This window comes from Hyla sarda, chromosome 10, assembly GCF_029499605.1.
Source record: "Hyla sarda isolate aHylSar1 chromosome 10, aHylSar1.hap1, whole genome shotgun sequence".
Classification (NCBI taxonomy): Eukaryota; Metazoa; Chordata; class Amphibia; order Anura; family Hylidae; genus Hyla; species Hyla sarda.
In genome coordinates this window covers 2,600,071-2,624,802 of record NC_079198.1, presented here as the reverse complement: position 1 = coordinate 2,624,802, position 24,732 = coordinate 2,600,071, and the positions used below count along the sequence as shown (strand labels likewise).

Sequence of the window (24,732 nt, the reverse complement as noted above, 5' to 3'; positions counted from 1 at the left end):
AGTTTTAGAAACCGCATGGCTTCCGAGACGGGGGTGTGACGTCACACCACGCCCCCTCCATTCATGTCAATGAGGAGGTGTTGCGGCCGTTACGCCCCCTCCCATAGAATTGAATGGGGGGGGGGGGTGGTGTGACATCACACCCCCGTCTCGGAAGCCAGGCGGTCTCCAATGCGGACTGCTGCAGGGAGTTCGGGTGGAGTCCCAGCGGCAGGCCCCCCCGCGATCAGACATATTATCCCCTCTCCTTTCGATAGGGGATAAGATGTTTTTGCCCGGAATACCCCTTGAAGGCTTCAGACCTGATATTTCCCAGCATTCCTTGCGTATTCAGAAGAGTTCATGGGCGATGGTTATATACAAATATAAAGGACATCCATTATTGGTATAATAGTCACAGTAGCACAGGGATAAAATGATAAATGTAAAATAATCCATTAAATAAATATTCTATTGCTGAGCTGGGCCATGTGATCCATAATCATCTATACAATGGACGGCTATAAAGACAATTAAATCCATCTAAAACCATTAACGAGGTGGCGCCCACTATAATAGAAGTGTTCGGAAAATGACTGTATAAATAATTGTAAAACCACAATTATAGTCAGATTGCGGGATGAATATTACAATATATATATATAAGCAGGAGGGGAGGGATCAGGAGCGCGGCCCAGGAGTATTGTCTGTAATGTATATAATTACAACAGTCTAATCCTTCCTGTAATAAATCAGTGCTGTCCTGTGGTATTTACCCATCAGCCATCACAATATTGTGTCCTTCCTATCCTGCTCTGACCCATGGAGGCCCAGACACCATAGCCTTGTAATGTGACCAACCCTGTCATGTGACCCATGGAGGCCCAGACACCATAGCCTTGTAATGTGACCAACCCTGTCATGTGACCCATGGAGGCCCAGACACCATAGCCTTTTAATGTCACCAACCTGCGTAAGTGACGCACCCGGCCGTCCACATGATCCATCGTCATCCATCAGACCGGGCATCTTCATCCATTGCTCCAGATCTAATGCTCATTGTAAACAATGACAATGGTCAAATGGGCATCTGACTGCTCTGCGGGGCCACGTACAAGCTGTGATGTCCCGTGTGATCTGAGGAGGATTTTCAGCAGATGGACCCCCTTCACCCCCACACATCACTAATCCTGTCCCCGGTCATCTTTCTTTGGGCCCCTATGATACTGTCCCCTGTCATCTTTCTTTGGGCCCCTATGATACTGTCCCCGGTCATCTTTCTTTGGGCCCCTATGATACTGTCCCTGGTCATCTTTCTTTGGGCCCCTATGATACTGTCCCCGGTCATCTTTCTTTGGGCCGCTATGATACTGTCCCCAGTCATCTTTCTTTGGGCCCCCATGATACTGTCTCCGGTTGCCTTTCCTTGGGCACCCATGATACTGTCTCCGGTTGCCTTTCTTTGGGTCCCCATGATACGGTCTCCGGTTGCCTTTCCTTGTGCCCCCATGATACTGTCTCCCGTTGCCTTTCCTTAGGCCTCCATGATACTGTCCCTGTTTGTCTTTCTTTGGACCCCCATGATACTGTCTCCGGTTGCCTTTCCTTGGGCCTCCATGATACTGTCTCCGGTTGCCTTTCCTTGGGCCTCCATGATACTGTCTCCGGTTGCCTTTCCTTGGGCCTCCATGATACTGTCTCCGGTTGCCTTTCCTTGGGCCTCCATGATACTGTCTCCCGTTGCCTTTCCTTGGGCCTCCATGATACGGTCTCCGGTTGCCTTTCCTTGGGCCCCATGATACTGTCTCCGGTTGCCTTTCCTTAGGCCTCCATGATACTGTCCCTGTTTGTCTTTCTTTGGACCTCCATGATACTGTCTCCGGTTGCCTTTCCTTGGGCCTCCATGATACTGTCTCCGGTTGCCTTTCCTTGGGCCCCCATGATACTGTCCCTGTTTGTCTTTCTTTGGGCCCCTATGACACTGTCTCCACTCGTCTTTCCTTGGGCCCCAATGATCGAGTTGAAGGCAATGTTGGGCAGAGATCCAGTAGAACAGTATTGTGAACCCATATAATGTTGCAGGGCTCTAGTAGAAGGGTCCAGGCTTCACGTGGCACCCCCCCCCCCCCCCCCATACACCGAGGCCATATTTAATCCCACCCTTTCTGTCTGTATGTAGTTTGCGGGTGGCACAGAAGGGGTTACAGTTCTCCGCAGCAGCAGATTCTCTCCTCTAGAAATGTTTTTCTTATCTTTTCCATGTCGAAGATCTAACATTCCCCATGATTATGTTGGTGTACATTGAGTTTAAAATATGCCGTCAATTATTGCCATCTGCTCACTAAAATTGGAAACCCTCCTCTTGGAAGATTCGCCTGATTGTCATTGACATATTGCGCTTCTGTCGGAGGATTAATCTCTCGCTGTAGTCAGGAGGCTTTTGGCTTCAAAGTTGGTTTTATGAATTAGTTACGATAAATGCACCAAAAACTCGTAGAAAACTTCAGTGTCGCCTCCTTTTTCATCTCCACAGATTTATAGACCATGCGGGGCCCCTCGGTGGGGAGCACCAGTGTATAACGTTACATAGAGGGGTTGGGTTCAATTGGCGCTCAGAATTCGCCTCTCGTACCAGTAACCGCCATATGCTTGATGTTCCATCGGACATTCATCCTGCAGAACCTCACATCCTACGACGACACATTGCTTATATAGTGCAGCATAGACTATTATTGGAGAATAATGTAGAGGTTTTTGTGTTTGCCTTGTGCTTACCTGTTGTAGCTGAGGCAGCAGGCATGAGATTGGCTCCATGTTGGTTTGCAATGTCATCACGAAAGTGATTCTGTAAGGCAGCCTACATTTCCCATGAACTCTCTTGCTGCACCTAGTCTTCTAATTAGGCTGCTAGTGCTGGGGTTTACCAGGTGAACTGAGTAGACTCATAAAGGTTGCGGTCAGTTCACATTTTTATTTAAAGTGCATTTTTTGGAGAAATATTGCCATAAGGACAAAGTGACTTGAGCTATAAACACAATTGAGGTGTTTTATGAAGATGTGAAGTCTTCAGGCCATGGTCACTATATATCCTGAGCCCATAGAGACAGCAGCAGTATACAGATAGAGCTGGAGGGGAGGTGTATAATTACTATATATTCTGATCTCATAGATATAGCAGCAGTATACAGATAGAGCTGGAAGGGAGGTGTATAATTACTATATATCCTGATCCTATAGAGAGAGCAGCAGTATACATATAGAGCAGGAGTGGTTGGAGTATAACTACCATATATCTTGATCCCAGAGAGATAGCTGCAGCAGTATACAGATAGAGCTGAAGGGGGTGTATAACTACTATATCCTAATTCCATAGAGATAGCAGCAGTATACAGATAGAGCTGGAGGGGAGATATATAACTACTATATATCCTGATCTTATAGGTATAACAGCAGTATACAGATAGAGCTGGAGGAGAGGTGTATAACTACTATATATCCTGATCCGATAGGGATAACAGCAGCAGTATACAGATAGAGCACGAGGGGGTATAACTACTATATCCTGATCCTATTGAGATATCACCGGCAGTATACAGATAGAGCTGGTAGGGAAGGAACGCATGCATTATTTAGATAGATATGGAAGCCCCCAGTACTTAAGGAAGCTCCCAGTATTTAGGTAGAGAAGCCCCCATTATATAGAAAGGGAGGCCCCCAGTAAATGGATAGGTGGGGAAGCCCCCATTATGTAGATAGGGAAGCCCCATTATATAGATTCCTGCGTTGAGCTTCTCCAGTCCGGGCTCCGGTGCCAGACTGTTCCAGCAAGCCGCACGCAATGAGATGATGTCATCGCTAGCGTCCTGCAGTGTAAGTTCTGCGGGGATTACTGCTGTCCCCTGGTCCTGTACAGCACCGTGAGTGACAATGCCTACATTGTACCATCGCCACTTTATTTTCCAAGGGGGCGTGCCTCTGATCTGAATCCCCTGCCAGAGGTTGGTTATTCAGATTTCTCCCCCCCCCCCCAGCTCAGCGCCCTAAGGCAGCTGCCTAACCTGCCTTAGGCTGGGTTCACACCACGTTTTTGCTGTACAGTTCCCATATACGTTTTCAATTTGAAAACCGTACGGAACCGTATTGAGAACTGTATACATTGACTTTCCATTGAAAACCGTACGCCAGACGATGTATCCAGATGTGTCCGTTTTGCATCTTGTACGGTTTGGTCTGTTTTTTTCCTGTACCCTAAATCGTAGCCTACCACTGTTTTTGGTCCGGGTGAAAAACCATATTGAAACCGTATTAGTTTTTGTTTTTTTTTAACATGGGAGTCAATGGGAACCGTACAGAACCGTTTGTGGGTACTGTTCCATCCGGTTTGCACCATACGGTTTTTGACTGCACATGCGCAGTGCACAACGAAAGTTTTTTCTTGTAATTTCAATCAAACAAGTGAAACTTTATTCATAATTGAGTGAAAAGTTAAAAACGTATATGGGTTCAAATTTGTACACACGTTTTCATACAATTTAGTCCGGTTTTGAGGAATCAATTTTTCAGTAAAAACCTGATACAGGAACTGTATTGCAAAAATGTGGTGTGAACCCGGCCTTATGGAAGCGCCGGCCCTGATAGCAGCAGCAACAATATATATATAGCTGGAGAAGAGGGGTATAATTACTATATATCCTGTAATTAATAATAGCAGCAGTATATAGAGCTTGGGAGTCAGACTGGTGATCACATGACCAAGTCATTCAACACAAAGACGCAGATGGTGCTGTATGACTAGCCATGGTGAGTGTGCATGATATGGCGGAAATAAGAACACCTGGAATGCTTCTTAAAGGAGAATTTTGGCAAAAATTAACTCACCCCCTATCCGCAGGACAGGGGATAAGTAGCTGATCACAGGGAGTCTGACCATAGGGCCCCTGTGATCCCCTGAATGGGCCCCGGCGCTCAGTGAGGAGCAGGTGCTGCAGGCGGCATCCGCTTCATTAGTCTCTATGGAAGCACCGGAAAGACCAGAGTACAGCACTCGTCATCGGCACTCCCATATAAATGAATGGAGCGCGTGCCGTGTACCGTCTACAACATGCGCTCCTCACTGAGAGCTGAGGGTTTGCTGCACTGTTCCATTATATAGCAGTAGCACAAATCACCACCTCTGACCAGCCGTGTCCTTGTTTTTGGGGCAGGTGAAGCTGCGATCTGCTACATCTCCTCTTTTCTCCGGACTTGGAGACCTGCAGGTGGAGTTGTGGCCCCGGCCGCCCCCCGGTGGATTTACACATCACCCAGACTGTCACATTTCCTCTCCAGTTGAGGAGAGGCTCCTTCACCATTAATCTGTCTTTAGGAATATAAATTAAAATCTCCATCCATTAAGTGGGAAGCAGTGAGGTGCAATCATCTGCGGCTGCCTCCGAGCTAGAGCCGTGATGGGCTGCTAATACAGTCGGCACAGTCCTTACTTGGAAGTCTCATTAAAATCACACATATCAATTTTTCATCCCCGGCCATCATTTTTCCTCTATTAATCTGCCAGCTCTGAGGCGGCTCCTCGGGAACGTTCTGCGGGTAGCGCATTAGATCCTGTTTGTGAACACGTCTGGGTGGCGAATCGCACAGCACATCACATATCGCCGCCGTATTTCAGTCTTGTTCATACATAAAAGCAATTACATAAAACTGACAAATCCTGTGTGTCAGCCGAGTGCAGACCGGGCCCCAACACCATGAGGGGCCCATGATCCAACCAGATACATGTGAAGGTGCTGGAATAACTCTGGTAATGGATCCAACCACTGAGCATACATTATACTGTATCAATCTATGACATCATCATTACAAGTGGGGTCATCCCATCTAGGTGACAACCCCCATATCATGCTATAGCGGGATGGATTAGGCTTTCTGTCTATGACATCATCATTACAAGTGGGGTCCGGGACGTCCCATCTAGGTGACAACCCCCTTATCATGCTATAGCGGGATGGATTAGGCTTTCTGTCTATGACATCATCATTACATACAGTTCAAGGCATCCCACCTAGGCAACTCCCACCCAGCTTTTCCACATTCCTTAAAGGGGTACTGTGCCCCTAGACATCTTATCCCCTATCCAAAAGATTGGGGATAAGATGTATGATCGTGGGGGTTCCACCGCTGGGGACCCTCAAGATCTCGGCTGCGGCACCCCAGACATCCAGTACACAGAGTGAACTTCACTCCGTGCCGGATGACTGGCGATGTGGGGCGGAGGCTTGTGATGTCACAACTACGCCCCTTCAATGCAAGTCTGTGGGAGGGGCATGGCGGCCCTTCCTATAGACTTGCATTGAGGGGGCGTGACCGTGACATCAGAGCCTCCGGCGCTGCACCCGACGCTCTAAACGAGCGCCAGGTGCAGCAGAGAAATCGCAGGGGTCCTCAATTGGTGGTCACCATACACACCTGACACCATCTGAACCACATTAGTTTATCTTGGTCTCATCGGACCTCAGGACATGGTTCCAGTAATAAAAGGCTTCCTTCTGGGACGACACCCATGCAGACCAATCTGATGCAGTGTATGGTCTGACCACTGACAAGCTGACCCCCACCCCTTCAACCTCTGCAGCAATACTGTTAGCACTCATATGTCTATTTTCCAAAGACAGCTTCTCGATATGATGCTGAGCATGTGCACTCAGCTCCTTTGGTCGACCATGGCGAGGCCTGTTCTGAGTGGAACCTGTCCTGTGAAATCGATGTATGGTCCTGCCCACTGTGCTGCAGATCAGTATTAGGGTGTCGGCGATCTTTCTCTATCTTACACCATCTTTATGATGTAGAGCAACAATTTTTTTTTCAGATGCCCAGAGAGTTCTTTGCCAATAGGTGTCATGTTAAACTTCCAGTCACCAGTATTAGAGAGTGTGAGAGTGATAACACCAAATCCAAGACACATGCTCCCCAATCACACTTGAGATCTTGTGTTGCCCAGGTTTAGACATTAATGGCTGTGTTGGGTTATTTTTGGAGCAGAATGTGGACTCACTTATGGGATATACTGTATATCTTTATTTGGATATTAAGGGAAGAATGAGGTGTGGTTACAACATGTTGCCTTGTGATGAACATTGCCAAGGCACGGGACCTAATGCTAACCTACCTGTGCATGAAAAGCAAAAACCAGGGGCCAGTGGGCAATTACAGCAGCACTAGGCCGACATGCAGCCTGCTCCCAGTTACCTCCAGCGTGACTGAGCACACATACAATGGGAGGGGGGAGAGAGGCTACAAGCCCCACCCAAGTTGGCTGATATAGGTGCATGGCCTCACAGGTGCAACCCTAATGCTGCCTGGAATATTTTCTACTTGGAGGTGTGTAAACTCCATATGTTAAGGCGCCTTGAACATTTTCCAGGCAGCATTAAGGTTGCACCTGTGAGGCCATGCATCTATATCAGCCAACTTGGGTGGGGCTTGTAGCCCCTCTCCCCCCTCCCATTGTATGTGTGCTCAGTCACGCTGGAGGTAACTGGGAGCAGGCTGCATGTCGGCCTAGTGCTGCTGTAATTGCCCACTGGCCCCTGGTTTTTGCTTGTGATGAACATTGCCACAGGCAAAGGGGCAGACAGAGAATGAATACAGCAGGTGCTGTAACCTCACTGTGCAATAGTGTGCTGTGTTATGAGATGTTCTGTAGCAGTTCGGGGCAGGGATCTGTCAGTAGTGCTGTGGGAGGGGAGCAGGCAGGGTGGGGGGCTTTGATGAAGAGCTGAGAGGATGCATTCTGGGAATTATAGTACCGATCAACTGCTCAGCCAGGTAGAACAGAACTAAGACCCCCAATACAAGACATCTAAGCAATGCTATATGCTTTTGCAGCATGTTGTTGTTGTTGTTTTTTTTTACCTTATATTGGAGTACCCCTTTAAGTCAGTCGTCTAGTTCTGCCTCATTACGTCCCTCACTCCTTCACCATAGCTGCAGTTTTCTATATGGAGTCATCATTTTTTATGTTTTGGGGATTTTTTTGTCTTTCTCTTGAACAGTGAATAGCAATTTGTCCTAAATAAAGACAGAATACCTGGACTTGCAGATAATTGGTGAGGGGGGAGGTGCTGGCCTCTCACAGGGACCGCTGTCCTCATTTTGTCAGCCAAAGTGCTTAGCACAAAGATCCTGCGCTGTCACAATCCATTCTTCTCCTCGTCGCCTTCCTGATCGTCCAGGAGCCGGGAGGAGAAAATGTTTCTGTAGCAACAAACTGGAACCTTTCCTCCCCGGACCCTTCACATCCCCCGGCGTATGATCACCCGAAACCGCGGGCCCATCTCCGCCGCCGTAAGTCGTCTCTATGTGTTAATATACAGGTAGATGTTCTGGACTGGACAACAGCGGCCGCCAACCCTATGGGAAGGCCTGGACTGCCATAAAAATAGAAGGTGGTGATACCGGAGCGCACAGCGACCGCCGGAGCTCAGATCAGTATACGGAATTATAGATATGTCACTTTTCTGGTTTGTCCATAAAAAATGTCGAAAAAATTATTTGGAAAAAAATATTAGGCGAACGTCCCCCGGAGGGAAGTCGGTAAAAACTAACGACATAATCACGGCACCAATGTCCTTAATTAATACGGGACCATATTTCTATATAAAGGGCTCATTCAGCCCCCAGTAAGTTTTACAACTTTCTAATAAACTTTGTGTTTCACTTCTTTGCTCTGTAATAATCTCTGCTTGCTGTCAGTGAATGTGACCAGATTCTGCTCACACATTCCTGCTTGTTACACTGAATGAAGCAATATGTCAGGCTATGTTCCTATATATACCGCCATATAGCAACGCTAGGTTAGTGTTTCCCAACCAGGGTACCTTAAGCTTTTGCAAAACCTAAACGCCCAGCATGCCCGGACAGCCAACGGAGTACCCCTTTAAGGCACACTGGTTGGGATACACTGCATTAATGTATGTATCATATAGTAAAGGCGTCTTCCATTGGGTGAAATGTAACCTTAGAATTTTGCTTGTAAACTCCTCACAACCGTTGGCTGTCCGGGCATGCTGGGCATTGTAGTTTTGCAACAGCTGGAGGCACCTTGGATGGAAAACACTGGTGTGCACTGATACTTTGAAACAAACCCACAGCTGTGCTAAACCAGGCGGGTGTTTTAACCGCTTAGATTCCTCATCCATTGGCTTTAGGGTATTCTGTGCAGGTGGAGTAGTTTCGGGTCTGTTCACACTTGTGGCTCTTCTGGTATTTTTCTCTTGATTTATTGATGGTTTCAGGGACGCATGTTGTCTCATCTATAATGTATCTGGTTATAGTGATTGGAGCCGTATTGTAAGAATCACCCCGAGGGCGCCGATTCGGAGCTGCCACTTAACCGCTGCGTCTTCTCCTTCCAAGGAGCCGGGTCACAGATGCCAGCAGCGTGCCCCTCCATACAGGGCTCAGTCCTATGTGCTGGGGCCAGAAGACTAACTATGACCTGAAATATAGAAATAGGACAACGTTGTGCTGCGCGTCCATCTTCATACAGATCCACAGGATGTAGAATTCTTCTACATAACAGATTCGTCCCGACACGTTTCATTGGGTGAAATCTGAATCAGAGCTGGTAGGGTGCGAATCCTGGATTCCACATGGATTTTATTATTGGAATGTGAGAAAACTGCACAGACTGATACATCTATACTGCACTGATACATTGTAACATCAGGAGAGGAGACTGATACATCTATACTGCACTGATACATTGTGACATCAGAAGAGGAGACTGATACATCTATACTGCACTGATACATTGTAACATCAGGAGAGGAGACTGATACATCTATACTGCACTGATACATTGTGACATCAGGAGAGGAGACTGATACATCTATACTGCACTGATACATTGTGACATTAGGAGAGGAGACTGATACATCTATACTGCACTGATACATTGTAACATCAGAAGAGGAGACCGATACATCTATACTGCACTGATACATTGTAACATCAGGAGAGGAGACTGATACATCTATACTGCACTGATACATTGTAACATCAGAAGAGGAGACCGATACATCTATACTGCACTGATACATTGTAACATCAGGAGAGGAGACTGATACATCTATATTGCACTGATACATTGTAACATCGGGAGAGGAGACTGATACATCTATACTGCACTGATACATTGTAACATCGGGAGAGGAGACTGATACATCTATACTGCACTGATACATTGTAACATCAGGAGAGGAGACTGATACATCTATACTGCACTGATACATTGTGACATCAGGAGAGGAGACTGATACATCTATACTGCACTGATACATTGTGACATCAGGAGAGGAGAGGAGACTGATACATCTATACTGCACTGATACATTGTGAGATCGGGAGAGGAGAGAGATTTGTGCTGCTGGTGTTTTAAGCTTACAGGAAGGTGTTTACACTGAATACAATTGTAGCAAACCCTCAGCTGTGAGAAGTATTAGGTCTGTAAACATACTTGACATTTGTATAATGTGTATGAATTATTTCGGAGACCTGTAGAGAGAATCCATTCACACCGGTCGCCGCTCACCACCTCATTCTGCTATCACCTCCTGCCCCGGGGGAATTTGCAGCATATTGGACACGCTCTATATTTCTTTGCTGTACTTTACAACATTCTACAGGATAATCCACAGGACAATGTGAGTAACCTGGCAAATCCTTTCATTTATCATAAGACGAGAGTGGAGTGTAGGACATGACCCATAAACTCCCTGTGACTTAAAGGCTATGGACACCTCTATGATTTTCCATAAGTTAGTGGGTACTTTCGGTTGCCACAAGTCTGTGATCTTCTTTCCTTTTCTCCCGATATACAGTCTGTAGTCTGCTCCTAGGATCAGATTCTTCTCATGACGGGGATATCATGCTGGATGTGATTTTTGTGTCCCTGCTGCCCTCCATATATCCTCTCCTCCCTATATTCTATCTGTGAGCTGCTCACCATGTATGCTCTACAGCCTGTGTGATCTGTCCTCCATGTATGCTCTCCTCCCTGTCTTCAGCCTGTGTGATCTGCCCTCTATATATGTTCTCCTCCCTATCTCCAGCCTGTGTGCTCTACCCTCCATGTATACTCTCCTCCCTATTTACAGCCTGTGTGATCTGTCCTCCATGTATACTCTCCTCTCTACCTATAGTCTGTGTGATCTGTCCTCCATGTATGCTCTCCTCTCTACCTATAGCCTGTGTGATCTGTCCTCCATGTATACTCTCCTCTCTACCTATAGTCTGTGTGATCTGTCCTCCATGTATACTCTCCTCTCTACCTATAGCCTGTGTGATCTGTCCTCCATGTATGCTCTCCTCTCTACCTATAGCCTGTGTGATCTGTCCTCCATGTATGCTCTCCTACCTATCTCCAGCCTTTGTGATCTGTCCTCCATGTATGCTCTCCTACCTATCTCCAGCCTTTGTGATCTGTCCTCCATGTATGCTCTCCTCCATATCTCCAGTCTGTGAATCATCCTCCTTATGTATGCTTTTCTCCCTATTTCCAGTCTATGTGAATCATCCTCCTTATGTATGCTTTTCTCCCTATTTCCAGTCTATGTGAATCATCCTCCTTATGTATGCTTTTCTCCCTATTTCCAGTCTATGTGAATCATCCTCCTTCTGTATGCTCTCCTCCCTTTCTTTGCATCCTCCTTATGTATGCTCTCCTCCCTGTTGTTTTTATCGGTACCACTGTTGTGTATATGTGACTTGATCACTTTTTACAATTTTTTTTCTAACTTTTACGCCGTCCACCATTTGTTATTTGACCGGTTTACATGTTAGAAAAATGACAAGATAAATAATGCAGATGAGCAGGTCCTTATATATAATAGTCAGAAACATCTAGAAGCTACAAATCACTTTATACCGAGAGGACAGGAGCTTTCAGGACCTTCCCCTGGTGTCCAAAGGCACAGATAAAGAGCAGTATAGTACCGCACTATACTGTAGGGAGGCACTACTAGACAGCCAATCAGTGCATGCGCTTAAAGGGGTACTCCACTGCCCCAGCTTTTGAAACATTTTGTTCTGAATGGGGGTGTGGGCTGTGGGGGTCATGACGGTCGTGATGTCACAGCCACGCCCCCTCAATGCAAATCTATGGGAGAGGTGTGGCTGCTGCCACGCCCCCTCCCATAGACTTGCATTGAGGAGCATGGCCTTGACGTCACGAGCCCGCACCCAGCGTTCGGAACAAAATGTTTCAAAAGCTGGGGCAGTGGAGTACCCCTTTAAGCGCATGCACTGATTTGCCTTTCAAAAGGCACTGTACAGTATGGTAACAGGAAAACAGCAGAATGGTGAGTGCAGCTCTGGGTGTAATTGCATTATAAACCACAGAAACTCAGGATCAGTTCTCCAACCTGTAAAACTATATATTGGGGACCACGGGTATACGTGAAGAAAGGGTTTGTAGGGTAACATAATCAATGTGCAATGGATACTGTGACCGTCCTGCGGGGGCGCAGTGGAGCAGGACGGGGGATTTAGGCACATCCTGTGCTTTACAGCCATTGCTCATTTCTGAATATAGATGCAGCCTCGGTGCCAGGGAGATGGTCGAGTCGTGACCTTCACACATCCCGATCCCCAGAACAGTTAATTGGGACCAATTATCCGAGAAATGGCATCTCCTGGAAGCAGAATTGTCAAGGAGGCGCCGCTTCATTCCTCCCATCCGCGCAGCGTTTTGCATATCACAGCGCGCGCTTTAATGATGTCCCCGCAACAAGAACAACATCCAGACACGGACTAAATATCAAGAGGAGACACCAAAGTGGAACAAATGACAACCACAGGCGCCGAGTGTCTCCAATAATAATATAATGGCCAGCTGGTTTGCACAATTGATTCTTATTGCTTCGCCGCTTCATTGGGCCACCATGAGAGGCCGGGGGTCCGCAGAGGAGTCAGAGGGTCTGCCCCGGTAATAAGAGTCTCCCTTCTTTTCTGTCTTTACAGCTGCTCCGAGGGGGCCCAAAATAAGCATGACACCGCTGAGAGCCCGGGTGGGGGACACAGTCCGGATGACGGTGCAAGGATTTCAGGTAATATATAAGACTGTATGTGGGTCATGTGCCCTCCTGGAGAAGATCACCGTGCTGATATAGGGCATAGTATAGGCCATGCAACGTTAGCTGAGAAAAAAAGGGCGTAAAGTAGCTCATAAGGAAAAGATCCGGCTCTCAAGTGCCACCTATTGGAGTTGGCTTCCCATTGGCCTACAGGTAACCTACCTCCAGTAGGTGGCACCACAGAGTTTGCTCTTTTCCCTCTGGAGGAGAAATACTTTGTACACATGATGTGAGGGGACAATGAAGATGAACGTTCTCATTTATCCCTTATTGTTGACGCTGAATCCATTATGGACCCGGATTATTCCTCATTGAGCTGAATGAGACGGCAGAACTGTGTTATATCCGAAAACATTGTGTACTTACCATGTGCCACTTACTTATAGGGATGTGGATCATATAGGCAGATATAGACGTACACTACTATGGCGCCTGAACCATCACAGACCCCCAGCCCCTGTGCATATTGCTTCCCATAGACATTGTATTTCTGTCACTCGATCCCAGCAATGTCTATAGGGCCCGTTAGGGAATATTCAGACCATAAAGGGTGGATTTTCTGCTCCCCAGGATAAGCGGCTTCAGCTAATTTTACTCTTATCCCCCACATCTCCTGACATGTTGGATCCAAGGGTGGGATCTCCTCCTCTTTCCTTCTTGTTGGCTTATTCTCCATATCTGGCTAGAAATACAACAATGACCTTAAAGACGAAGAATGGGTAGATAAAGGTGGGGAATTTTGTAGAGCGCTCCTGCTGTCAAAATTACGGACTCAAAACGCCACGGTTGCACAGGACAATTTATTGAAAACATTTTTTCTTTTTTTTTTGGACAATGCGTTTCGGCGCTCACATGCGCCTTCATCAGATCCACAAGAGGATACAAACAATGCGTCCTGAGATGCCGACTGTGCTTGAGTGGCACAGCCGGCATCTCAGGACGCGTTGTTTGTATCCTCTTGTGGACCTGATGAAGGCGCATGTGAGCGCCGAAACGCGTTGTCCAAAAAAAAATAATATTTCAATAAATTGTTCTGTGCAACCTTGGTGTTTTGAGTCCGTAATTTTGACAGCAGGAGCGCTCTACAAAATTCCCCACCTTTATCTACCCATTCTTCGTCTATCATTCCGTACCCTAGGGGACACTGATAGTGAGATAGAGCTGCACACGGCATCTACTGATCTCTACTCACACCTCCCAATAGTGTTGGGCTTACACTGCTGCATCCCCTCAGCAGCCGGTACAGCACATTAGGTGAGGTGGTGGGTTCCCCCTCCCCCTTTTTTCATCCAACGACAGCATACGAGAGAGTGCCACGTCTTTTTGTCTTTCTTCTGTTTTAAACCTTAAAGGGATACTCCGCCCCTAGACGTCTTATCTTGCGATCTCCCTGCTGCACCCGGCGTTCGTTTAGAGCACCTGGTGCAGCGGCGGAGGCTCGTGACATCACGGCCACGCCCCCTCAATGCAAGTCTATGGGAGGGGGCGTGACAGCTGTCACGCCCCCTCCCATAGACTTGCATTGAGGGGGCCTGGTCGTGACGTCACGAGTGGGTCGTGGCCGTGACATCACGAGCCTCCGCCCCGCATCGCCAGTCATCCGGTACGGAGCAAAGTTTGCTCCGTACACTGGATGTCTTGAGATCCCCAGCGGCTGGACCCCAACGATCATACATGTTACCTATCCTTTGGAGTGGAGTACCCCTTTAAGCCAGGAACTCCAGAAGATGCTGTCATTATATCATTATCCCTTTCTATTACAGAATGAGGTGTTCCCGGAGCCCCTCTTTACATGGACGAGGGTCGGAGGGCGACTTCTAGATGGCAGCTCTGAGCACGATGGCAAAGAACTGGTCCTGGAGAGGGTCCCCGCCGAGCTGAATGGCACCATGTACCGCTGCACAGCTCAGAACCCGCTGGGCTCCACAGACACACACACACGGTTAATAGTATTTGGTAAGTGTATTGATGAGGATGGGGGCTCCCGCAGTCCTTCTGTGTCCAATGTCAAGTCTCAGACGTTGGTGTAAGGGCCACAACTGCACCAAAGGGCCAAGACGTTACAGAAGATTATAGCAGAATAGCGCCCCCTGGAGTTTTCTATTAAGCTCCTGCACAGGTGGAGACTCTTCTTACAGGCGCTCGGTGTTACATGGAGGAAGGAGACCTGAGCTGGATGACATGGAGGAGGGGCCCAGGGGCCAGACACCGAGGGGCCACAGAGCTACAAATCACAGCCCCAATAACATTTATATATATGATATATTTTACCACCGCAATTGAGTGCCGCAGCTTATCTGTTTTCTTGTAGATCGATAGATAGATGGATAGATAGATAGATAGATAGATAGATATGAGATTGAGATAGATAGATATGAGATTGAGATAGATAGATATGAGATTGAGATAGATAGATATGAGATAGATAGATAGATAGATATGAGATAGATAGATAGATATGAGATAGATAGATAGATATGAGATAGATAGATAGATATGAGATAGATAGATAGATAGATATGAGATAGATAGATAGATAGATATGAGATAGATAGATAGATAGATATGAGATAGATAGATAGATATGAGATAGATATGAGATAGATAGATAGATATGAGATAGATAGATATGAGATAGATAGATAGATATGAGATAGATAGATAGATAGATATGAGATAGATAGATAGATAGATATGAGATAGATAGATAGATAGATATGAGATAGATAGATAGATAGATATGAGATAGATAGATAGATAGATATGAGATAGATAGATAGATAGATATGAGATAGATAGATAGATAGATATGAGATAGATAGATAGATAGATATGAGATAGATAGATAGATATGAGATAGATAGATAGATAGATAGATATGAGATAGATAGATATGAGATAGATAGATAGATAGATAGATATGAGATAGATAGATAGATAGATATGAGATAGATAGATAGATAGATAGATAGATATGAGATAGAGAGATAGATAGATAGATAGATAGATAGATAGATATGAGATAGATAGATAGATAGATAGATATGAGATAGATAGATAGATAGATAGATAGATATGAGATAGATAGATAGATAGATAGATATGAGATAGATAGATAGATAGATAGATATGAGATAGATAGATAGATAGATAGATATGAGATAGATAGATAGATATGAGATAGATAGATAGATATGAGATAGATAGATAGATAGATATGAGATAGATAGATAGATAGATAGATATGAGATAGATAGATAGATAGATATGAGATAGATAGATAGATAGATATGAGATAGATAGATAGATATGAGATAGATAGATAGATATGAGATAGATATGAGATAGATAGATAGATAGATAGATATGAGATAGATAGATAGATAGATAGATATGAGATAGATAGATAGATAGATAGATATGAGATAGATAGATAGATAGATATGAGATAGATAGATAGATAGATATGAGATAGATAGATAGATAGATATGAGATAGATAGATAGATAGATATGAGATAGATAGATAGATAGATATGAGATAGATAGATAGATAGATAGATAGATATGAGATAGATAGATATGAGATAGATAGATAGATAGATATGAGATATGAGATATGAGATAGATAGATATGAGATATGAGATAGATAGATATGAGATATGAGATAGATAGATAGATATGAGATATAGATAGATATAGATAGATATGAGATATAGATAGATATAGATAGATATGAGATATAGATAGATATAGATAGATATGAGATATAGATAGATATAGATAGATATGAGATATAGATAGATATAGATAGATATGAGATATAGATAGATAGATAGATAGATATGAGATAGATAGATAGATAGATATGAGATAGATATGAGATGATAGATAGATAGATAGATAGATAGATAGGAGATAGATAGATAGATAGATAGATAGGAGATAGATAGATAGATAGGAGATAGATAGATAGATAGATAGGAGATAGATAGATAGATAGGAGATAGATAGATAGATAGGAGATAGATAGATAGATAGGAGATAGATAGATAGATAGGAGATAGATAGATAGATAGGAGATAGATAGATAGATAGATAGGAGATAGATAGATAGATAGGAGATAGATAGATAGGAGAGAGAGAGATAGATAGATAGGAGAGAGAGAGATAGATAGGAGATAGATAGATAGATAGATAGGAGAGAGAGAGATAGATAGGAGAGAGAGAGATAGATAGATAGGAGATAGATAGATAGATAGGAGAAAGAGATAGGAGAGAGAGAGATAGATAGATAGGAGATAGATAGATAGATAGATAGGAGAGAGAGATAGGAGAGAGAGAGATAGATAGATAGGAGATAGATAGATAGATAGGAGAGAGAGAGATAGATAGGAGAGAGAGAGATAGATAGGAGAGAGAGAGATAGATAGGAGATGGAGATAGATAGATAGGAGATGGAGATAGATAGATAGGAGAGATAGATGATAGATAGATAGGAGATAGATATGAGATAGATAGATAGATATGAGATAGATAGATAGATATGAGATAGATAGATAGATATGAGAGAGATAGATAGATATGAGATAGATAGATAGATATGAGATAGATAGATAGATATGAGATAGATAGATATGAGATAGATAGATAGATATGAGATAGATAGATATGAGATAGATAGATATGAGATAGATAGATAGATAGGAGATAGATAGATAGATAGGAGAGAGATAGATAGATAGGAGATAGATAGATAGATAGGAGAGAGAGAGATAGATAGGAGAGAGAGAGATAGATAGGAGATGGAGAGATAGATAGGAGATGGAGATAGATAGATAGATAGATAGGAGATAGATAGATAGATAGGAGAGAGATAGATATGAGATAGATAGGAGAGAGATAGATAGATATGAGATAGATAGATATGAGAGAGATAGATATGAGATAAATAGATATGAGATAGATAGATATGAGATAGGTAGATAGATAGATAGATATGAGATAGATAGATAAGAGATAGATAGATAGATAGATAGATAGATATCACAATCTTATTATGGAATATTGAGGACATAATGATGGGGAGAACCTGGAAAAGATTTTTTTATTTAAAGCAGTAGTTCAGTGAAACATAAGTTTTTGGATAGGGAATAAGTCATAGATTGTGGAGGTCCGGCCGTGGGACCCCCCACGATCTTCTTAACAGGGCCCCGGCAGTCTGCTTGAAGTGGCTGTTCCGACCCCTGCAGGAAGCTGCAGACGACCCCCCCCCCCCCCCTCCCCTCCATGTTCTCTATGGGATATATGGAGGGGGCATGTCGGCCCCCGCTCTGTACACCCCCTTCCAGCAGACTGCCGGGACCTCGTCCAGAAGATTGTGGGGGGTCCCAGTGGTCGGACCCCCCACGATCTATAACTTATTCCCTATCCTTTGGATAGGGGGATAAGTTACTGTATGTTTCACTACAGAATTCCTTTAAAGGGGTACTCCAATGGAAAACATTTTTTTTAAATAAACTGGTGCCAGAAAGTTAAACAGATTTGTAAATTACTTCTATTAAAAAATCTTAATCCTTCCTGTACTTATCAGCTGCTGTATGGTCCACGGGAAGTTCTTTTCTTTTTGAATGTCCTTTCTGCCTGACCACAGTGCTCTCTGCTGACACCTCTGTCCATATCAGGAACTGTCCAGAGCAGGAGAGGTTTGCTATGGAAATTTGTTCCTGCTCTGGACAATTCAGAAAATGAACAGCGGTGTCAGCAGAGAGCACTGTGGTCAGACAGAAAGGAAATTCAAAAAGAAAAGAACTTCCTGTGGAGCGTACAGCAGCTGATAAGTACTGGAAGGATTAAGATTTTTTCATTTTCAAAATATGTTGATTTAAAAAATAATAATAATAATAATGTTTTCCAGTGGAGTACCCCTTTAAGCACAAGGAGCCACAGAAAATGTGAAAAAGTAAACGGGTCTGAAAACTTTCGCAATGCACGATCGGTAGAGAGTAATAGACTCCGTACTATAGAGGGGGCCCCTGTGGCTGTCATGGGGGGTCTGTGGAGAGGGGTCCCAGCTCATCACTCTCCACAGCAGTGATTCTCAACCAGGGTGCCTCCAGCTGTTGCAAAACTACAACTCCCAGCATGCCCGGACAGCCGAAGGCTGTCCGGGCATGCTGGGAGTTGTAGTTTTGCAACAGCTGGAGGCACCCTGGTTGGGAAACACTGCTCCCCAGAGCCGCCTGTAGGGTTACACCATGCTTCTGTAAGGCCGGGTTCACACCACGTTTTTGCAGTATAGTTCCCGTATACGTTTTTAATTTGAAAACCGTACGAAACCGTATTGAAAACCGTACGCCAAAAGATGCATCCGGTTGCGTCTTGTACGGTTTTGTCCGTTTTTTTTCCCGTATCCAAAACCGTAGCTGACCACAGTTTTTGGTCCGGGTGAAAAACCGTGTTGAAACTGTATACGTTTTTTTTTTTTTTTACATGTGAGTTAAAGGGAACCGTAGAGAACCATATGTACGTACGTTTTTCACCGTACAGTTTTTGACTTTGCACAGTTTTTTTTCTTGGAATTTAAATGAAACAAGTGAAACTTTATTCATAATGGAATGAAAAGATAAAAACGTATACGGTTTTTTCTTAAAAAACTGATGCAACCAGACATCATTTTTCATCAAAAACCTGATCCCGGAACTGTGTTGCAAAAACGTGGTGTGAACGCAGCCTAACACAGCGTGTGCGCCCTCCTAATATAGGGGGTGAGGGGCACTGGACGCACTGGTCTCTGTACTGCGGAGTCTTCTTACCCGGGGGCCGCAGATTCGTAAGTAAAAGATGTTTCCTTTGTGTAGAGTGCGGAGCGGTATCCGGGCTGATACTTTGTAATCATGGAGGGCGCAGTCCACATTGTAACCGTCTCTAACACTGTCTGTTTCCTCGCAGAAAATCCCAATATTCCAAGGGGAACAGAGGATTCTAATGGTGAGTTCAGACCTAACTCCGAGAGTCTCAGCGCCGAGACTAAAATAGATCCCGACGCTTCCAGGCGGAGTTTGGGTTCTTTTTTTTTTTTTTTCAGAAATAACTTAGCGATTGTCTCCATTAGCAACAGGAGCGAAAAATAGATGGCGGCTCCTGAGATAAATTGTTTAGGAGAATCGGAGGAGAAGGTATCGCAGGGAGCGAAGCGCTGAATATCAGCCATTTAGATCCGGCGCTGATCTCACAAAGACAGGAAATACCCAAATATTACCCCGCGGGGGTCCACGTAACATCCACGGGACACCGCTCCAACATTAGGGAAGGCTTAAAGGGGTACTCCACCCCGGGGCATTTTATAGGGGATAAGGGATGGATAGGGGATAAGATGTCTGAGTGCTGGGGACCCCCGCGATCTCCCTGCTTCACCCCAGACATCCTGTGCACGGAGCGAATGGCTGTCACGCCCCCTCCCATAGACTTGCATTGAGGGGGTGTGACCGTGACGTCACGAGACTCCAGCGCTGCATCGGATGCTCTAAACCAGTGGTCTTCAACTGGCGGACCTCCAGCTGTTGCAAAACTACAACTCCCAGCATGCCCGGACAGCCGTTGGCTGTCCGGGCATGCTGGGAGTTGTAGTTTTGCAACAGCTGGAGGTCCGCAGGTTGAAGACCACTGCTCTAAACGAACGCCGGGTGCAGCAGGGAGATCGTGGGGGGTCCCCAGCAGCGATCAGACATTTTATCCCCCATCCTTTGCATAGGGGATAAGATGTCTAGGGGCGAAGTACCCCTTTAAATAATGATCTGCACTGATACATTGTAACAAACTATCAGGGCAACAGAACCATTTGTGGTGTCTAAACTGGAGCAAACCCTCAGCTGTGAGATGTATTAGGTATAGTCAGGCGCATTGCTCAGAGGTTACAATAGGGACATAAAGGGAGGTGATAGGGTCAGGCACCCCGCACGTTCCCCCCTGTGTACCGACTATCCTCCTCCCCCCGTCCAGGTCTCCTCCCCTCACACTAACACCTGACCCCGCTCACCCTGTGTCTCACTCACTGCCTGATGGTATATTATATAGTATTATTTGCCAGGGGGGGGGTCACCTGCATATGTTTAAAGGGAACCTATCCTCACTTTCATGCTGCCCGAACCACAAATCATCAGGACCATTCCCGGCGGCTCTTCCCTGCCCTACCAGCCATGTTGTGTGTTTGGGTATAAGAAATGATCTGTGAATCCGGAGCAGGGAGCATGGCTGGTCACTCAGGCAGCATGAAAGTGATGATTGTCAGGATGGCTTCACATCGCGATTTCAGTGTCCGCTGCACAGATGAGATTTCGGATCTGTGTACGGACCCAGGAACTTTTATGGGGCTGTGGACCGGGTCCGTGCGCAGATACGAATTGTATATTATTATTATATTTAGGGTCTCTCTAGAGAGATTATATACAGGGGAAGTGCTCATTGTATAGGGCAGTGGTCTGTCAGGGCATGCTGGGAGTTGTAGTTGTGAAACAGCTGGAGGTCCACAGGTTGGGAACACCACCTCCAGGGGGCCACAGCTCTGGGGGGTCCTATGTTGTCAGCTGCACAGTGGCCCCCTGAGTCTGTACAGATGTCACGTGGCCCCCCCTGAGTCTGTACAGATGTCACGTGGCCCCCCTGAGTCTGTACAGATGTCACGTGACCCCCCCCCGAGTCTGTACAGATGTCACGTGGCCCCCCCTGAGTCTGTAATGATGTCACGTGACCCCCCCCTGAGTCTGTACAGATGTCACGTGGCCCCCCCTGAGTCTGTACAGATGTCACGTGACCCCCCCTGAGTCTGTACAGATGTCACGTGACCCCCCCTGAGTCTGTACAGATGTCACGTGGCCTCCCCTGAGTCTGTACAGATGTCACGTGGCCCCCCCCCTGAGTCTGTACAGATGTCACGTGCCCCCCCCCCCCCCCCCGAGTCTGTACAGATGTCACGTGACCCCCCCCTGAGTCTGTACAGATGTCACGTGGCCCCGTCCGCCCTTCTCATCAATAAACCTTTATAGACTCTCTTCTGCATTCATGCCGTTATGTAAAGAAGTCTCCCGCTGATCGCTCCAGCAATTTGCTCCTTAATTTTGCTTCGGAGGAATTTTTGGAAAATGACAGCGATTAAAATCTTTGTGACTGTCGGATAATCTGCGAGGACTTTGCTGCGGCGATTATGTGCGGGATGAATGGATTGTTCTCCGCCAGATTCTGCCGCACACCTGGTCTTATGAGACTCACGTACATCCCCGGTGATGGCAGCTGAAAGAGTCACGTGATCAGCGCAAATCCATCCGCCCCTGCCAATCCTAAACCCGATTTCTCCCTAATACAGAATATTTGGGGCAGTGTAACCCAACCTGGTGCCTCCAGCTGTTGCAAAACTACAACTCTGTTGCAAAACTACATCTCTGGTTGCACAGCTGAAGATCGCCATGTCACACCGCGCAAAAATACATCAATACGAGGTAAATGTGCGCGGACTGACACGGATCCAATGGCCCAAACATAGACAACTAGTGATTGCGGCCACTTCATATACCTGTATGTGCTGGGACTCCGCAGATCACACCTGATCCTGATCAATAGATCCGTGTAATAGTGATGTGAATACAGCCATGCCTGCACCGATACACTGTAACAGAACTCTTAGTTGTGTTTAGTCCGCGGATGTTCTCTTTCACTGACAACAATCGGAGACTTTGAAAATAGTGAAGAATTAAGACACAAGGTAAGGCTGGGGTCAGGTCAGCAGAATACAAACACATTTCTGCATCGGTATTAGGATTCAGGACCCGTGTCTACTGCAAGTCTGAGGACCGACAGAAAGCATCAGAGGGATCTAATGAGGGATCCAGGGAACTATGACCAGATCTAGGGATCTAATGAGGGGATCTAGGGATCTAATGATGGGATCCAGGGAACTGTGACCAGATCTAGGGATCTAATGAGGGGATCTAGGGAACTGTGACCAGATCTAGGGATCTAATGAGGGGATCCAGGGAACTGTGACCAGATCTAGGGATCTAATGAGGGGATCCAGGGAACTGTGACCAGATCTAGGGATCTAATGAGGGGATCTAGGGAACTATGACCAGATCTAGGGATCTAATGAGGGGATCTAGGGATCTAATGATGGGATCCAGGGAACTGTGACCAGATCTAGGGATCTAATGAGGGGATCTAGGGAACTGTGACCAGATCTAGGGATCTAATGAGGGGATCCAGGGAACTGTGACCAGATCTAGGGATCTAATGAGGGGATCCAGGGAACTGTGACCAGATCTAGGGATCTAATGAGGGGATCCAGGGAACTGTGACCAGATCTAGGGATCTAATGATGGGATCCAGGGAACTATGACCAGATCTACGGATCCCTGTTCACTGGAGGTTTTTATATTTGATAGTGGATCCTGTGTGTCACTCAGTCAGAGGTCAGTAGAGTGAGCGTGTTAGGGATCCATCCAAAGAGACGTGGGGGAAACGAGCACAAACCTATTTGTATACTAGAGATCTATGATGGGATCTATGATGCTTTCATTCACACTTGCAGTCTGGCTGGGACTTGTGACCCTAACACGAGTGCAGAAATCCATCCTATCCACAGTTCGCTCATCTGACGTGAATTATAAAGCAAAAGAACTTTACGCTGCACAATGTTTGGTCTTTGTTCATATTGATTATTACCTTCGGTCCTGACCTCTGTCTCCTTGTCCCTGCAGGTTCTGTCTCCATGTACAGCCACCCAAGGTTAGCTTTGGGGCTCATCCTTCTGACAGTGATTTTGGAGCTGACGTGAGACACGGCCGCTCAACAACCCCCCCCCCCCCCCCCCCAGCATCCATCACACGGACGTCCATCAGTTTTATTTTCTATACTAGCTCCCGTCTTGTTGGTTTCTGTCTGTGTTTTAGCTTCCTTGAGCTGATAAATAAAATAAAAATTTAAAAAAAAAGAACAAAAAGAAAAACAAACAAAAAAAACAACAAAGCCACAAAATCTTTCCTTCTCGATGTCGAACTGTTGTTCTTTGCGGTGGCGGTCGGACGTCTGGATGAGAGGCTGCACACGGGACATTCACATTGGATATATTGGAGAATCGGCCATTTGGCCAAAGTTTGGTTTTAGCTCAATCTTGGACATGAAGGAGCGGTTGGTGGACGCTCTCACGTCATTGGCGCCGCCGGACAAATGGGACGCTTAAGCGGCCGGTGACGAGAATTTAGTAATAATGATAAAAATGTAAAAATATAAAATAAAAAAGATACTTTTGAGCGACATGAATATAATCGGGAAGTTGTGTATCTGCGCCTCAATTATCAGACACAGAAGAAATGGCGGGAGGCGGATACTTTGTGGTCGTGGTTACTGGTCTAACAAAATACCGGCGGCACCTAATGTATTTCTGAAACACTGTATTGTACTGTATGTCTCTTAACTGGGGACCACCAGCTGTTGCAAAACTACAACTCCCAGCATGCCAACGGCTGTCCGGGCATGCTGGGAGTTGTAGTTTTGCAACCGCTGGAGGGCCACAGTTTGAAGGCCACTGCTGTATATGTTTCTGGTACAAAGCTCAAAATCTCCTGCAAATGAA

General features: G+C 45.7%; 1 protein-coding gene across 8 annotated transcripts in view; it reads left to right on the top strand.

Annotated features, from left to right (window-relative positions):
* IGSF21 (immunoglobin superfamily member 21) overlaps positions 1-24,431 on the top strand; it is a 443,107-nt gene extending 418,676 nt beyond the window's left edge. For 7 of the 8 annotated variants that reach the window (XM_056544295.1, XM_056544294.1, XM_056544297.1 and 4 more), the window contains 4 exons: positions 12,997-13,082; positions 14,873-15,065; positions 20,061-20,099; positions 23,858-24,431. In XM_056544295.1, the coding sequence (XP_056400270.1) occupies positions 12,997-13,082; positions 14,873-15,065; positions 20,061-20,099; positions 23,858-23,934 (395 nt within the window). In that variant the 3' untranslated portion in view covers positions 23,935-24,431. The remainder of the gene's footprint in view (positions 1-12,996; positions 13,083-14,872; positions 15,066-20,060; positions 20,100-23,857) is intronic. The other variant, XM_056544293.1, reaches the window with a different exon arrangement.
* The last annotated feature ends 301 nt before the right edge of the window (positions 24,432-24,732 follow it).